The 14,789-nt window shown below is 43.3% G+C and overlaps 2 protein-coding genes and 1 non-coding gene across 4 annotated transcripts in view; 1 reads left to right on the forward strand and 2 right to left on the reverse strand.

Moving 5' to 3' along the window:
* The first annotated feature begins 81 nt into the window (after nucleotides 1-81).
* LOC144048557 (SWI/SNF-related matrix-associated actin-dependent regulator of chromatin subfamily B member 1) lies at nucleotides 82-5,035 on the forward strand. The gene is made up of 9 exons (XM_077560681.1): nucleotides 82-243; nucleotides 1,062-1,173; nucleotides 1,308-1,437; nucleotides 2,255-2,392; nucleotides 2,466-2,593; nucleotides 3,439-3,605; nucleotides 3,685-3,875; nucleotides 3,952-4,083; nucleotides 4,766-5,035. Exons 1-9 carry the CDS (start codon nucleotides 85-87, stop codon nucleotides 4,803-4,805), a joined length of 1,197 nt encoding a protein of 398 aa, XP_077416807.1. The 5' UTR covers nucleotides 82-84; the 3' UTR covers nucleotides 4,806-5,035.
* A 672-nt stretch (nucleotides 5,036-5,707) lies between these two features.
* mmp11a (matrix metallopeptidase 11a) overlaps nucleotides 5,708-14,789 on the reverse strand; it is a 51,897-nt gene continuing 42,815 nt past the window's right edge. For both annotated transcript variants that reach the window (XM_077560649.1, XM_077560648.1), the window contains 7 exons: nucleotides 11,369-11,598; nucleotides 10,705-10,848; nucleotides 8,983-9,116; nucleotides 8,207-8,475; nucleotides 7,559-7,763; nucleotides 6,397-6,660; nucleotides 5,708-6,221 (listed from right to left, as the gene is read on the reverse strand). In XM_077560649.1, the coding sequence (XP_077416775.1) occupies nucleotides 6,103-6,221; nucleotides 6,397-6,660; nucleotides 7,559-7,763; nucleotides 8,207-8,475; nucleotides 8,983-9,116; nucleotides 10,705-10,848; nucleotides 11,369-11,598 (1,365 nt within the window). In that variant the 3' untranslated portion in view covers nucleotides 5,708-6,102. The remainder of the gene's footprint in view (nucleotides 6,222-6,396; nucleotides 6,661-7,558; nucleotides 7,764-8,206; nucleotides 8,476-8,982; nucleotides 9,117-10,704; nucleotides 10,849-11,368; nucleotides 11,599-14,789) is intronic.
* On the reverse strand, nucleotides 14,008-14,080 carry trnaa-ugc (transfer RNA alanine (anticodon UGC)). Its single transcript has one exon. It is a non-coding gene; the product is annotated as a tRNA-Ala (tRNA).

Raw genomic sequence — 14,789 nt, forward strand, 5'->3', positions numbered from 1 at the left:
TTACAATTTAATTTGAATCTTATTAGCTCGAATGCTTCAATTAAGCTGCTGACTTATTTTGGGCTATCATTGGCTTCGCAATGTATGATGTCATCACCACGCGACGACGTGTCTGCTAGTTTTGCGCTTGCGCTTTTGTTATTGCATATAATTTCCAGTATGGCGCTTAGCAAGACGTTTGGTCAAAAACCGGTCAAATTCCAGCTGGAAGACGATGGCGATTATTATATGATCGGCTCGGAGGTCAGTGTGTCTACATGTGAACCCTTTCCGCTCGCCTCACCACAACTTTTCTTTCATGTCGCCTTCTTGCCGGTTGTTAGCTCGCATGCTAACGTTGCTAAGCGAAGTTGGGAGCATCAAAAGACTTGGACGTCCACTTGGATTTAATTTCAGAAAATATCGACACTTGTTTTAGGCTTTTAAGGCACTGATGTGTTTTGTTTTTTTTAACGGTCATATCGTGTTTAGAGTTTCCACTCTTTTTGTGGACGAGCATGCTAAATTTGTAGCTGCGCAGCTATTTGAATATACAGGCGAGACAGCCAAAACATGTGGAAAGGATTTTCAATTACGGAGGCAAGACAATGTTTGTGCTTTAAAATAATCATTCGGATGTCAAAGTAAGCTCTCAAGATGTTTAGGGTTCAAAAAAGCAGAAGATGCCCTGAGGAATGGAGGAGAAGTGTGCTGGTGCCCATTTTTAAGGACAAGGGAGACGTGCCGAGTTGTGAGCAGCAGGATGGTTTCATGCCAAAAAAAAAAAAACAGTACCACAGATGCAGTATTTGCTTTGAGGATGTTGATGGAGAAGGTCAGAAGGAGCTGCATTGTGTTTTGTATGAGGAAGTCTGGAGTGGCAGACCCCTGAAGGAAAAACTAGTAGTTGAGGTTTAAAGGTGGTTTGTCAAGCTTGGCGGAGGGTTTCAATGTACATCCAGGTTTAGGTAATTTTTTTAAACAATCGGTTAATAAATGATAGTAAGCCTATATAAGGGTTTTAAACGAGGGTAGTGTTACAATCAGAGGGCCGATTAACGGATGTCGTGCGATGTTTCCAGGTGGGCAACTACATGCGCATGTTCCGGGGTTCGCTGTACAAGCGCTACCCGTCGCTGTGGAGGAAGTTGGCGTCGGTGGAGGAGCGCAAGAAGATCGTGGAGTCGTCGCACGGTCAGTATGGCGGGCGTGGGCGGGGCCATGGGCGCCGGCCAATCACCAGGCCTCGGCGGGTGTGGGCGGGGCCGGGGCGTGGCCATGGGCGCCGGCCAATCACCAGGCCTCGCCGGCCGTCTGCCGCCTTTCAGACCACGGCTACACGCAGCTCGCCACCAGCGTGACGCTGCTCAAGGCCAGCGAGGTGGACGAGATCCTGGACGGCAACGACGACAAGTACAAAGCCGTCTCCATCAGCACCGAGCCGCCCGCCTACCTCAGGTGCGACGCCAAACTCCGCTCGGGGTTGCAGTTTGAAAAGTACGGGGGTCAGCACACACGTCAAATTAGGGTTTCAAGCCTAAGCTAGGGTTTTAAGTTCAAGATTCGAGCATGGCTTGTTATGTTAGGGTTAGGGTTTGAAGCTTGGGTTGGAGTTTCAAATTAACGGTGTCACGCCCGGGGTCAGGCTTTGAAAGTAGGGTTTCAAGCCTGGGTTAGGGTTTCAAGATTCAAACATGGTTTTGGTGGTTTCAAGCTGGTGGCAGCGTTTCAAATTCAGCTTTCAGGGTGGGTTAAGGATTCAAATTTAGGTGGTTGGTTTTCAAGCCTGAGTTGGGGGTTCAAATTCTAGATTCAAGCAAAGGTCGGTAGTGTTTCAAAAGTGAGGTTTCAAGCCTGGGTTAGGGTTTCCAAATTAGAATTTTTTTGACATGGGTTTGGGTTTCTAAAAGCAGCCAGAGTTTCGAAGTAGGCCTTCGAACCTGGTTTAAGATTTCAAGCCAGGGTTAAAATTTTCAAGATGGGGTTTTGACGTGTGTTAGGGTTTGAAAAAAGGGTTAGGATTTCAAATTTAGGTTTCAAGCCATGCTAGGGTTTGAAAGTATGACTTGGAGTGTTTGTTTTTGCCAATTGTAGCTTAACATATTTACTTGCTGAAAATAGACGGAATTTTCCTACTTTAGTGGCGGCCTTTGAATGCAGCATTTCTTTGGAGAGCGCAGCGCTCCCTCGTGTGGCTGAGTGTGGAAGTGCAGCGTCCCCTGCCAAATGGATGAGACGCGTGTGCGGGTCCTAACATTGCTCGATGTTGACGTAGGGAGCAGAAGGCCAAGAGGAACAGCCAGTGGGTTCCCACGCTGCCCAACAGCTCGCACCACCTCGACGCCGTACCCTGCTCCACCACCATCAACCGCAGCCGCCTGGGCCGAGACAAGAAGAGGACCTTCCCGCTCTGGTCAGACATCAGCATTCTGTGTGTGTGTGCGCGCGTGCGTTTGCTAACGCGTGTGTCCGTGTGCGTGGTTCAGCTTTGACGACCACGACCCGGCGGTGATCCACGAGAACGCCACGCAGTCGGAAGTTCTGGTGCCGATCCGTCTGGACATGGAGATCGAGGGGCAAAAACTTCGAGACGCGTTCACGTGGAACATGAACGGCACGTCGCACAAATAACACGTCGTTTCGCATTTAGCGAGCGTTGAGCTCGCAAAGTTGGGTTTTAAGCAAAGTTCAGGGGTATGTGTTGGGCACGGGCGGCAAATCCTGGTCCAGAAAGTAAAAACCCTGCCACAGTTTGGCTTTAGCTAGCTAGCTCCCTAGCAGCTAAACGAGCACCATGGATGCTAGCTAACTAGCACCCGAGGCTAACTCAAAGCTAAGTCAAATTGTGGCAGGGTTTTTACTTTCTGGACCAGGATTTGCCACCTCTGGTGTTGGGATATCAGAGTAGGTTGTAGTTCCAACGTTTGGTTCGGCTTTTGAACACGAGTTGGTGATCTAAAGTAGGCTACCAGGGGCCAATTTTCGAAGGAGGGTTTCAAGTCAGGGCTTAAGTTTTGAGGGTTAAGGATTTCAAGCAAGAGTTAGCCTTTCAAATGAGCTTAATTTAGTTTCAAGCCAGGTTTTGTGATTTATTAAGTTAAGCTTTCAAATAGTGTTTTAATTCAGATTCAAGACTGAGAACTTCACATTAAGGTTTCAAGCTCAGGTCAAGATTTCAAATGAGGGTTTCAAGCCAAAGTTAGTTTCAAAGTACGGTTTCAAGTTCATGTTAGGTCTAAAGTGGTAAAAGGTTTTAAAGTGAAGGTTGAGAGTTTTAAAGTCGGGAGTTTTAAACAAAGTTTGGGGGTTCAAGCGAGGGTTCAAATGAGGTTTCCAAAACAATATTAGGGATGTCAATTAGTGTTAAGGTTTCAAATGTGAGGTTCGGCTTTTAAAGAAAAATGAGTTTTGCGCGTGCGTGGCCAACTAAAAGTGGAATGTTTTGGTGGCGCACGGCAGAAAAACTGATGACCCCCGAGATGTTTTCGGAGATCCTGTGTGACGACCTGGACCTCAACCCGCTGGCCTTCGTGCCCGCCATCGCTTCCGCCATCCGCCAGCAGATGGAGTCGTACCCCACCGACAGCATCCTGGACGAGCAGACGGACCAGAGGGTCATCATCAAGGTAAGCCAGCCGCCGCCCGCCGCCGCCGCCGCCATCCTTCGGCCCTTCACGTCCTCCTCCATTGTTGCCGCGTTCCCAGCTCAACATCCACGTGGGCAACATCTCCCTGGTGGACCAGTTTGAGTGGGACATGTCGGAGAGGGACAACTCCCCGGAGAAGTTTGCGCTCAAGTTGTGCTCCGAGCTGGGCCTGGGGGGCGAGTTTGTCACCACCATCGCCTACAGCATCAGGGGGCAGCTCAGCTGGCACCAGAGGACGTACGCCTTCAGGTAGGCCGCGTCAGACGGGCCCTCGTCCTCCCTCGTCCTTCCCCGTCACGTGACTCGCGTCTTTCCGTCGGCGCAGCGAGAACCCCCTCCCCACCGTGGAGATCGCCATCAGGAACACGGGCGACGCCGACCAGTGGTGCCCCCTGCTGGAGACGCTGACAGACGCCGAGATGGAGAAGAAGATCAGGGACCAGGACAGAAACACCAGGTGGGCGTCGGCATCGCCGCACGCAACTAAATTAAAAAAAATGGGGGAAAGTTTTTACATTTATTTAATAAGTAAACATTTGCAAAAAAAAAAAAGGTGTGGGGAAAATACAGGTACAAATTACCCCCAAAAAGTTAAAAAGAAATAAAATAAAGCTAAAGATTTACAAAAATTGAAAAGAAATATGCAAAATGTATGAATTTTAAAAAGTTTAAATGTGCAAATTTACAATATGTAGAAATTTAGTTAAAAACAGAATTTACAAAAAAAAAAAAAGTTTACGTCGGTAAATATTTATTTTTACTTGTATTTTTTACAATGCAACAATGTAAAACATTTACAAAAAGTATAAATGAATAAAAATACAAATTCTCTGTTTTTGGTCTTGAAATTGTAAAAACGTAAAAAAAAAAGTTGTTTTTTTAATGTAATTTTTAAACAAATGTAAGAAATCATGTTAAACATGTACACATTTGCAAAGTAAAAGTGTTACATTTCAAATTGACCGGTAAGTGAAAAATATGTGGAAAAAGTTAAAACTTAGGAAAAAATGTCTAAAAGGGTAAAAAGTACACAAGTATGAAATAATTAAAATGAGTTACTAATAAACACAAATGTGTGCATAAAAAAGAAAAAAGTAAGGTGCTAGCAGTTCTAAAAAAAATATTTGTTGTCTTTTCAGGCGAATGAGGCGACTCGCCAACACGGCGCCAGCCTGGTAGAGCAACAACATGATGCTTCATCATCATCATCATCTTCATTATCATCTTCATCATCTGCGCCCCTTTCTGGAAGCACACGAGTGTGACATGGGCTTGTTCGTTCACCCTTTTAACATTTTCTCTACACACACACACACACACAGGACATGAAGTCAGATAATATATTTATGTTGTATTTGCCGTCTTTTTGTACATTTGAATGATTCTTACAAAATAAACCAAATAGGGAAAAAAAAGGTTTCTTTATTTTTCTCAACAGAACACCTGACTTATAATATGTGAACAACCGTGACGAAGGCAGGACTGCGATTTGTCACGGCTTAGCGTTTCAAGCCTGACAAGGTTTAGTCTAAGTCAACATTAAGTTTAGTTTGGAAGTGGTTTGAAAGTTAAACTTTGGGGCTCTAGTGGATATCAAGCCTGATTTTGGACTTCGAAAAAAGCAAGGGTAGGGCTTCAAATTTTCAATCACATCAGGACGATATAGGGTTTCAAAGTAGGGCTACATTTTTAAAGAAAGGGTTTCAAATTAGGGTTAGGGTTTCAAAGTAGGTTTTCAAAGTTAGGTTAAGGTTTCAAATTAAAGTTAGGGTTTACAATTAAAGTTGGGGTATTAAAGTTAGGGTTTCAAACTAGGGTTTTAAATTACTGGTGTTGGGGTTTCATAGTAGGATTTCAAATTAGTTATGTTATTCGAAGTCGGGGTCAGTTAGGTTTTTAAACTAGGGTTAGGATTTTAAAGTAGGGTTTTAAATTAAAGTTGGGGTTTCAAAGTAGGGTTAAAACTAGGTTTAGCATTTCGAAGTAGATTTCAAAATAGGAGCTTTAAAGAAGGGTTTCAAACCAAGGTTAGGGTTTCAAACTAGCATTGGGGTTTCAAATTAGGGTTCCAAGCAAGCAAAGTTTGTTGACAACTTTTATTTTTAAACAGTTACACTTCCCAAACACAAATGTAATAGTAAAAAAAAACTAATATGTACAAAAAAGGTTTTAGTGTATAAATATGCCATATTATTACAATGATCACTAATTGTACCATAATTGTTAATTGGTTAATTAATAACAGCTTGACTGTTGCCGTGACAACCAAGCTACTCATCAGTGACCCGCACCGACAAACACGGCGGTCCCCGAACTCGTCCCGGGGTGAGGCCAGGCGCAGCACCGGAAACCGCCGTGAATGCGTTTGGCCTGCAGGCGGCGCCAAAGCAGCCTTTGTACTTTGTGCTGCGGGAGCGCCTGAGGTTGGACTGAAAAATCAGTCCCCAATTGGGCGGCAGCGGCGACCCGATGGCGGTCACACGTTCTGACAGCCAAAGAAGTCGATGCCCACGTAGCGGGGGTAGCCCTCCAAAGAGTTCATGTCCACCGGGTCGAATTTCCAGTACTGCTGCCCGCGGATGAAGTGGGCGTAGCCTGTGGAACAACACGAGGCCGTTAGCATTTAGCAGCTTTCCAAACGACAACTAGCGTCTTTAGCGTATTCAAATTCAAACAGCACTAATGTAACATATCACTCGGACAACAGCGTTAAATAGTGTCATCACTTCTTAAGCTGTGACTTTTCTCATGGCCAACATTTTGTTCGCACCGTAAGCATCCCGGAAGGTGGCGTCCACGTCGGCGGGGACGGCGGCGGCCCAGTCGCTCGTGTCGCGCGGGTACGGCGACTCCAGCTGGCTGCGGCGAGGGCTGAAGCGCCAGTAGCTGCCCGAGCCAAACACGTAAGTGTTGAAGTCCGGGTCGTGGCCCCAACGCAGCGCCGCCCGGACGCCCGTCGCGGGTAGGCCCAGGGCCCGGACCGACTCGGGTCCTCGCACCTGCATCTCGGCGTCGAACACCCAGTAGCTGTCGCCTGACCGCAACACGTGGCAGAAAATCAGCAAAACTGACATACATCAGAACAAATCGTTGCTGCTATGTGGAAAAACAGATTTTTACGCTTTTGGGATGTTTGCATTCAGTTTCATCATAAAACCTTAAAAGTGAATAAAAAAAAATTAAAAAAAGAAGACAAAACTTAAATTTCAAAGTCAATCACATTTCTAATACTTATATTGTTACCTGAGAAACTTTTGCCTGTTGATATGTTAAATAGTTTTCTTTCATTTTTTCTAAATTTATTTGTCAGGAGTATAATTTAAAAAAAGTTTTTGCTTTTTTTTTTTTTATTACTGGTAAATTTTGTTGAGTTTTTATTTATATATATAATTGTTAATTTTTGTTGATTTCAATTTGCTGTTGTAGTTTTTGTGTGTGTATTTTTTTTAAAGTTGTATAAATATGAAATATATAAAAAATACAAAAATATATTAATATATATAGTTTAAATATTTTTTTGAATGTAATCCTGTTTTTGATGTTGTTAATAAGTTTTTATTAAGCTGTTTTGGGGCATTTTTGTTGGTTGGTTTTGTTAGCATTTTGAATATTTTTTTTCTTTTTTACAATCATTTAAACATTTTTGTAAATTTAATTTTAGGCGTTTGTGTCACTTTTTTAATTTCTAAGTATTTTTTTCTATTTTGTTGGGTTTCATTAAAAAATTTTTTTTACTGTTTTAGTGTAAATTAGATTAAATTAAATGTGTTGGTAATGTTCTGTATTTGCATTTTTATTACTATTTTTTGGTTAATTCTTCTTGATTTTCTTTTTTTGAATGAATTTTGTAATTGTTTTGTCAAGTGTATTTATTGACTGCATCTCAAGGTTACTTTTCCATGACGGCGTTTTGACCTTTGAACTGTACGCACCTTGAAAGAACCAAATGTTCCCGGCCTTGTCTTCGAAGGCGGCGTCCACGTTGTCGGGAATCCCTCGCCAGTGGCGCGACGCTAACGCCGGATAGCCGCTCTCAAGTTGTCCATCGCGGATGCGCCACACGTATCCCGACTTGAAGAAAAAAAGCTCGCCGCGGATCATGGACGCCGCGTCGAAATCTGTCTGGCAAGCGTCGGGCTAAACAAAACCGCAAGACAGAACATCAGGCTGACGCCAAATGCGGCTGACGTACATTTGTTAGCATGTTTGCATGCGCGGCTGATGTAAAGCGTTCATTAGCATGGCTAACCTTCAAGATATAATACATTGTTAGCATTGCTGCTAATGTTTTTTGGTTATTACCATGTACAATTAGTAGCATTTTCAGCTGTGAAAATAATATTACACATTCTTTAGTTAACTAGCTAATGTGATATATTTAATAGCTTGTTTACTAGCAAGACTAACATAATAATTTGCATGCATACTTGCCTGGCAGCTCGTTTACTTATTAGCATGTTTAGTTGCTAGGATATGTCCTTGTAGCAATTTTTACCTGAGGATTAAGTCAGTAGCGTGGCTGACGTAATGTGTAAATTAGCACGATGCTAAAAAGCCTGTGATAAATTAGATTGACTCACATGTGGGAGAATCTCGTTGGTCTCGGGATGGGACGGTGGCGGTGGCGGCGGCGGCGGCGGCGGTTGTGGCGGCGTAGTGGGCGGCAAGGTGGGCCGTGTCCTGGGCCGTGTCCCGTACAGGTACTGGATGCCGCGCTGGTCGTCGTGGCTCAGCCTGAGCGGGTACGAGAAGGAGTAGTAGGCGGACATGATGGCTCCGGGCTCCTTGGAGTGAAGCAGGCCCAGGACGTGGCCGAACTCGTGAGCCGCCACCTGGAGGAGGTCCGTCCCTAAGCAAGGACGTACGCCAGTTAGCGTGGTTGTTGCAACTTTGTTAGCATGTTTGTAAGCTAGCTTATGTGTTCGCAAGTTTGATAGCATTTTACCCCATCTGTTAGCACGGGTATTATCAAGTTTACTTGTATGTTTGTTAGCAGTTTGTTTGTTAGCATGTTGGGCTCCAGGCGGCGTGTTACCGTCACTTGCCTACAATGCTGGTTGGCGCGGGTTTGCTTCCCCGCCTGGGAGACCATGTTTGTATGTGTGCGTATTTGTGTGAGTGGAAAAAAAAGAAAAGTTTGTTAGCATGTTAGCTATTTTATTATCTTATGTTATGTTAGCATTTTATCACGTTTGTTTGAAAGTCAGCATGATTGTTAGCATGCTAGTTAGCCTGTTCTTTGTCGTGTACTTTACCATGTGGTTAACACTTTGTTTGAACATTTTTTTTGCCCAGTGAAAGCTACATTAGCATTAGCATGACTAGCTTTGGCTAACGTAGCAGCCGTTCATCTGACCCATGTAGTTTCCGAGCGTCCAGGCCTCGTCGTAGTCAAAGTGGACGTCTCCTTGGCGATGAGTTTTGGGGAAGAAGGCGTGAGCCAGGATCCCGCCGGGGCCGTCGAACGGGAGGCTGTCGCCGTGCCAGTACCTGCACGGGGAAAGCAACACAAACAATTTGAAAAGAAAAAGAAGAAAGTGCAAAGCACATTCTACAATAAAAACGTAAAGTCAAATTCAACTCAATGAATTCAAGGAAAATGAGAAAAAAGTCCCCCAAAATTTTACATGAACAAAGTCAAAATAACCTTTTTTTAATCATAAGTATGAAATAATAATTTTGCAAGTCAAAATTCCAAGTATTACTCAATATCTCTCATAATTGTACCAGAATTTTGTTTTGTTGTACATTTTTTTTTCAAAGAAAGTTGTAATATTGTTTATTTTTTATTAAAATGCTTATTTTACAAGACAAAAGTCAATACTTCAAAATTATATTTTGAGAATGAAGTGAAAGTCAAAATTTTAATAATTTTTTTAAACAATGTATTTTTAACATAATTGTACCAAAAAAAGTCAAAATATGATTTTTTTTCGTAATCATTAATCATATAGTTAGTTTTATTATTATGAGGAAAAGGAAAAAAGTGTCATTTTACAATAAAGTTAAAATATACAGAAAGAGTCAAACTATTCCCCTAAAATGATCCTAATATTGCATCATTTTAAAATTATGATGCGCAGAAATATGATTAAAACACCTATCAATAAAAAGAATCAAGTTTTAAGTGCAAGGTAGAAACTTGAAGGCTTTGGTTGAGGCGGTCGTGGTCGTGGCGCCGGATGTGGCGAAAAGACCGCGACGCGATTGCGATCACGTGACGACAAGACCGCGACGCGATTGCGATCACGTGACGACAAGACCATGACGCGATTGCGATCATGTGACGACAAGACCGCGACGCAATTGCGATCACGTGACGACAAGACCGTGACGCGATTGCGATCACGTGACGACAAGACTGTGACGCGATTGCGATCACGTGACGACAAGACTGTGACGCGATTGCGATCACGTGACGACAAGACTGTGACGCGATTGCGATCACGTGACGACAAGACTGTGACGCGATTGCGATCACGTGACGACAAGACTGTGACGCGATTGCGATCACGTGACGACAAGACCATGACGCGATTGCGATCATGTGACGACAAGACCGCGACGCAATTGCGATCACGTGACGACAAGACCGTGACGCGATTGCGATCACGTGACGACAAGACTGTGACGCGATTGCGATCACGTGACGACAAGACTGTGACACGATTGCGATCACGTGACGACAAGACCATGACGCGATTGCGATCATGTGACGACAAGACCGCGACGCAATTGCGATCACGTGATGAAAAGACCGCGACGCGATTGCGATCACGTGACGACAAGACCGTGACGCGATTGCGATCACGTGACGACAAGACCATGATGCGATTGCGATCATGTGACGACAAGACCGCGACGCAATTGCAATCACGTGACGACAAGACCATGACGCGATTGCGATCATGTGACGACAAGACCGTGACGCGATTGCGATCATGTGACGACAAGACCGTGACGCGATTGCGATCACGTGACGCGCTTGCGATCACGCGACGCGCTTGCTGAGAAATGACGTTTGCTGGACGAGCAGAAGGAAAGCAGAAAACAATTTCGAGCGTTGCTTTCGCGGCACCTGGTGAAGTCGATGCGGATGTCGGCTTTGCCGGCGCGGATCTCGGTGAAGGTGAGCGGCGTCACGTCGCTCCAGATCTTCAGGGCTTCCCGAAAGACGCGCCGCACTTTCTCCTCGCCCATCTGCCACGGGAAGCGCACGATTCTGACAAAAAAAAAAAAAAAAAAAAACCCGCAGGATTTGAGCAATATTGACACAATTTACTGGCAATTAATTCGATTCTCAGAAACAAGCAGAAAGTTAAGAGTATTATGAGAAAGAATTAAGTCATTTTTACAAGAAAGTAAAAGTTGTGATTCTATGAGAAAAAGGTTGTTCTAATATTGGAAAAAAAATCCTTCAATTTACTTACATTGATTCATATTGGAAGAAAATAAAATATATAATGTGAGGGGAAAATTATGATTTTATTCAAATAAAGATCTCATATTTTGAGAAAAAGTTTAGTTTTATAAGAATAAGTTTGAAATATGAGTTTAAACATGTAATATTCTAGAAGTAATCATTTCACAAGTACAAGTTGAAATATTACTTTCTAACTTGCTGTCCAACTCGCCTAAATTGCTAACTTGCTCACTCACTGTCTAACTCTCTTGACTGTAATCTCCAAACCAAGCTGCCGAATGGCGCACGCTTAGCATGCCCGCCTGTTAGCATAGCTAACCTGTAGGTGAGGTCGTTCCGATCCAGGCGTCCCCCGTAGAGGACAAAGCGTCTCCGCCGGTGTCCCGGCGGGAGGAGACGTCTCCGCTGGCCGTCGGGAAAGTCGGGAACTCCGCAGCGGGGACGCTTCCCCGGCCTCCAGGTGCCGTTGAATAGTGCGACATCCTTGAGGAGATTGTGGGCGTGAGGAAGCTTGGCTCGTTTCTTCAGCTCGGGGAGTTTGTCAGACACCTGCGAGGACGAGGATTGTCGCAGTCGTGTATCAGTGCTAACAATCATGTTTCAGGTTTAAGGCTGCTGTAGTCTCAATCATGTTTCAGCCTTAGCAAAGCAGTCATAGTCATGCATCACTTTTTTTTTGTTTTTCACTCAACAGCTTTATATAGTAACAGTCATGTCTCAGCACGCACATTCCTATAGTCAGTCATGTTCATGCCTCACATTTAAGTCAGGCACATTCCCTCAGCACGATTATATAGTCGTGCTTCACACCATCCAAAATGTTCCCGGAAAAAAAATGTTCAATGCTGAAATTCAATGGTTCTTGTTGACAAGGTAGTGTTGTCGTTAGCTGCTATCGCAAAGCATCAATGTAGAACCTTGCCCAGTCCTCTGGACCCCCCTTTGGGGTCCCCCGGAGGAAGAATTGCGGTCCGCAAATCAAATGCAGATGGTCGAAAGTCTCATTTCCACTCTGTGTTTTCTCATCTCTCAATACTTGCTACATGTTGCTAACATGTAGCGTTGCTGATTGGTAGCCACTAACTCTTTATCAGCCGCTATTTTTTGTTCCAATCTCAATTAAGTGGGTTTGTTGTCCTAATAGTTATATCCAAACAACATATAGAGAGTTTTGCATCAAGAGGCTAACTTTGCATGTCGAGTTGGTAATTGCACGTCGCTAGCTATTTTAGCCATTATTTTCCATTTCCTGTTCTCACTTGATTCACAAACTTGGTTGGATTAAAATAATATGCCAAGTTGACTTATTTATGCTAACTACGAAACTATCTTAGCTAACTAGCTTAGCCTAACATGTTCAACTGCCGAGAGATTTTCGTTAGTTGAAATCTTCTGTGTTGAAGTGGTCTGGTCTCACTTTTCAAGAGGTTTGTTGTCCTCCAAGCACCATTCAAACAGCAAATTGGCTGTTCCATGCTAGCTAAGAAAATATCCTGGCGCAGTTTAGCACGTGGAGTTGCTACTAACTACTTGTTAGCTTGTTGTTATTTATCATTTAAAGCTTTTAAGTATCTTGCAGTCACTACAGTCAAAATATTTGTCATCTGAAAAGTTGGATGAAAACAGCAAACCAATTTAACTGATCAATGCTAATTGAGTAACATCTTTGCCATACTAACATTATAATAGCATAACAAATTGACAGAGCAATGGTAGCTTAAGAGCTATATTAGCTCAGTTTGGCATTTAGACTAGCTGCATGCTAGCCACTAGCTTTTTATTAGCTGTTATTTTCTCATTTTAAGTGCTCTGAGCTTACTAAATTCAAATTCAACATAGGCAACTTGTTATCCTAAAATTTGGATTCAAATAAGTTGACATGCTAAGAAGCTCCCTTAACCTAGCATGTATAGCTGCTGCTAGGCAGCTGCCAGCTTTTTTATTAGCTGCCAATTTTTAGTTTCTAAACAGTTTTCATCTCAATTGAAGTCAGGACCTGTTTGTTGTCTTGCATCCTGACATCACGATTCATCACGTTTTGTTGCGCAAAAATGTCAACAAAAAGTCTAATCAATGCTAAAAGCTCACTTAGCTTAGGATGTAGCATTGCTAATAGCCCGCTTTTTGAAGTCATTATTAACATCTTTGTTGTCCTAAAATTTAGAGTTGATTAGCTTGTTATCTTGTCTTAGCGAGTTTTCTTTCTAAGCATCCCGATTTCACTTGATTGCAACTGTTAACCAAAAAGTTGCACTTAAGTGACAAATTAAAAACTGTTAGCTAAGCATGTGCCTAAGAAGTGTATAGACACCAGACATCTGTTTGGATGACTCGCAGACTCCTGTGTTGACACTGGCGTACCATCAGGAGAGAATTAGCATGTCACTTTCTGCTAAGCGAGCAAACATGAGCCATGGCAATGATGCGTCGGCATGGCTGTTTTTTTTAATCGCGTTACGGAATGCGAGTTGCAAAACATCCAGTCTGCGGTGCAATACGCACCCAGACAAGTCTGCACACGAACGAATCAAAAACCTTCAGGTGCAACTGATCCAAAATTAAGATCTACCTCTCGCGTGCAAAAAGAGTGCTCTACCATTTGAGCTAATTCCCCTAACTTTCAAGAAAAACTAACAAAGATTTGAGCTAATATCCCCCTTTTGCAACCCCCCACCAAAAACAACAACAAAAGTCAATCCCACTACCTCTCGCATGCGAAGCAAGCGCTCTACCATTTGAGCTAATTCCCCATTTCAGAAAATCAGACCCCAAACCAAAAACAAGAACAAAAACAAAAGATTTAAGAAAACAAAAGCCAAATGGAGAATGTGGGTATCGATCCCACTACCTCACGCATGCTAAGCAACAATCTACCATTTGAGCTAATTTCCCTTTACGCAGTAAAGCAACCCCAAACCAAAACCCAGAACAAAAAAATTTAAGAAGGCAAAAGCCAAATGGAGAATGTGGGCATCGATCCCACTACCTCTCGCTTGCAAAGCAAGCGCTCTACCATTTGAGCTAATTCCCCGTTACGCAGCAAAAAACCCCAAACCAAAACCAAAACCAAGAACAAAAAAATTTAAGAAGGCAAAAGCCAAATGGAGATGTGGGCATCGATCCCATTACCTCTCGCATGCTAAGCAAAAGTGATCTACCATTTGAGCTAATTCCCCTTTTTATGCAATGAATAAACCCCAAACCAAGAACAAAAATAAAAATTTAAGAAGGCAAAAGCCAAATGGAGAATGTGGGCATCGATCCCACTACCTCTCGCATGCTAAGCAAGCGCTCTACCATTTGAGCTAATTCCCCTTTACGCAGTAAAGAAACCCCAAACCAAAACCCAGAACAAAAAAATGTAAGAAGGCAAAAGCCAAATGGAGAATGAGGGCATCGATCCCACTACCTCTCGCATGCTAAGCAAGCGCTCTACCATTTGAGCTAATTCCCCTTTACGCAGTAAAGAAACCCCAAAACAAAACCCAGAATAAAAAAAATTTAAGAATGCAAAAGCCAAATGGAGAATGTGGGCATCGATCCCACTACCTCTCGGATGCTAAGCAAGCGCTCTACCATTTGAGCTAATTCCCCTTTACACAGCAAAGAAACCTCAAACCAAAACCAAAACCCAGAACAAAAAAATTTAAGAAGGCAAAAGCCAAATGGAGAATGTGGGCATCGATCCCACTACCTCTCGCATGCGAAGCAAGCGCTCTACCATTTGAGCTAATTCCCCT

Source organism: Vanacampus margaritifer, chromosome 3, assembly GCF_051991255.1.
Source record: "Vanacampus margaritifer isolate UIUO_Vmar chromosome 3, RoL_Vmar_1.0, whole genome shotgun sequence".
Taxonomy (NCBI): Eukaryota; Metazoa; Chordata; class Actinopteri; order Syngnathiformes; family Syngnathidae; genus Vanacampus; species Vanacampus margaritifer.

Bases quoted from the DNA above. Each gene is read 5' to 3' on its own strand.
- LOC144048557 (XM_077560681.1), top strand. From the start codon at position 85: ATGATGTCATCACCACGCGACGACGTGTCTGCTAGTTTTGCGCTTGCG. The intron at 1,174-1,307 runs GTCAGTATGGCG...GCCGCCTTTCAG, and splicing joins GATCGTGGAGTCGTCGCACG to ACCACGGCTACACGCAGCTC. The intron at 4,084-4,765 runs GTGGGCGTCGGC...TTGTCTTTTCAG, and splicing joins GACCAGGACAGAAACACCAG to GCGAATGAGGCGACTCGCCA.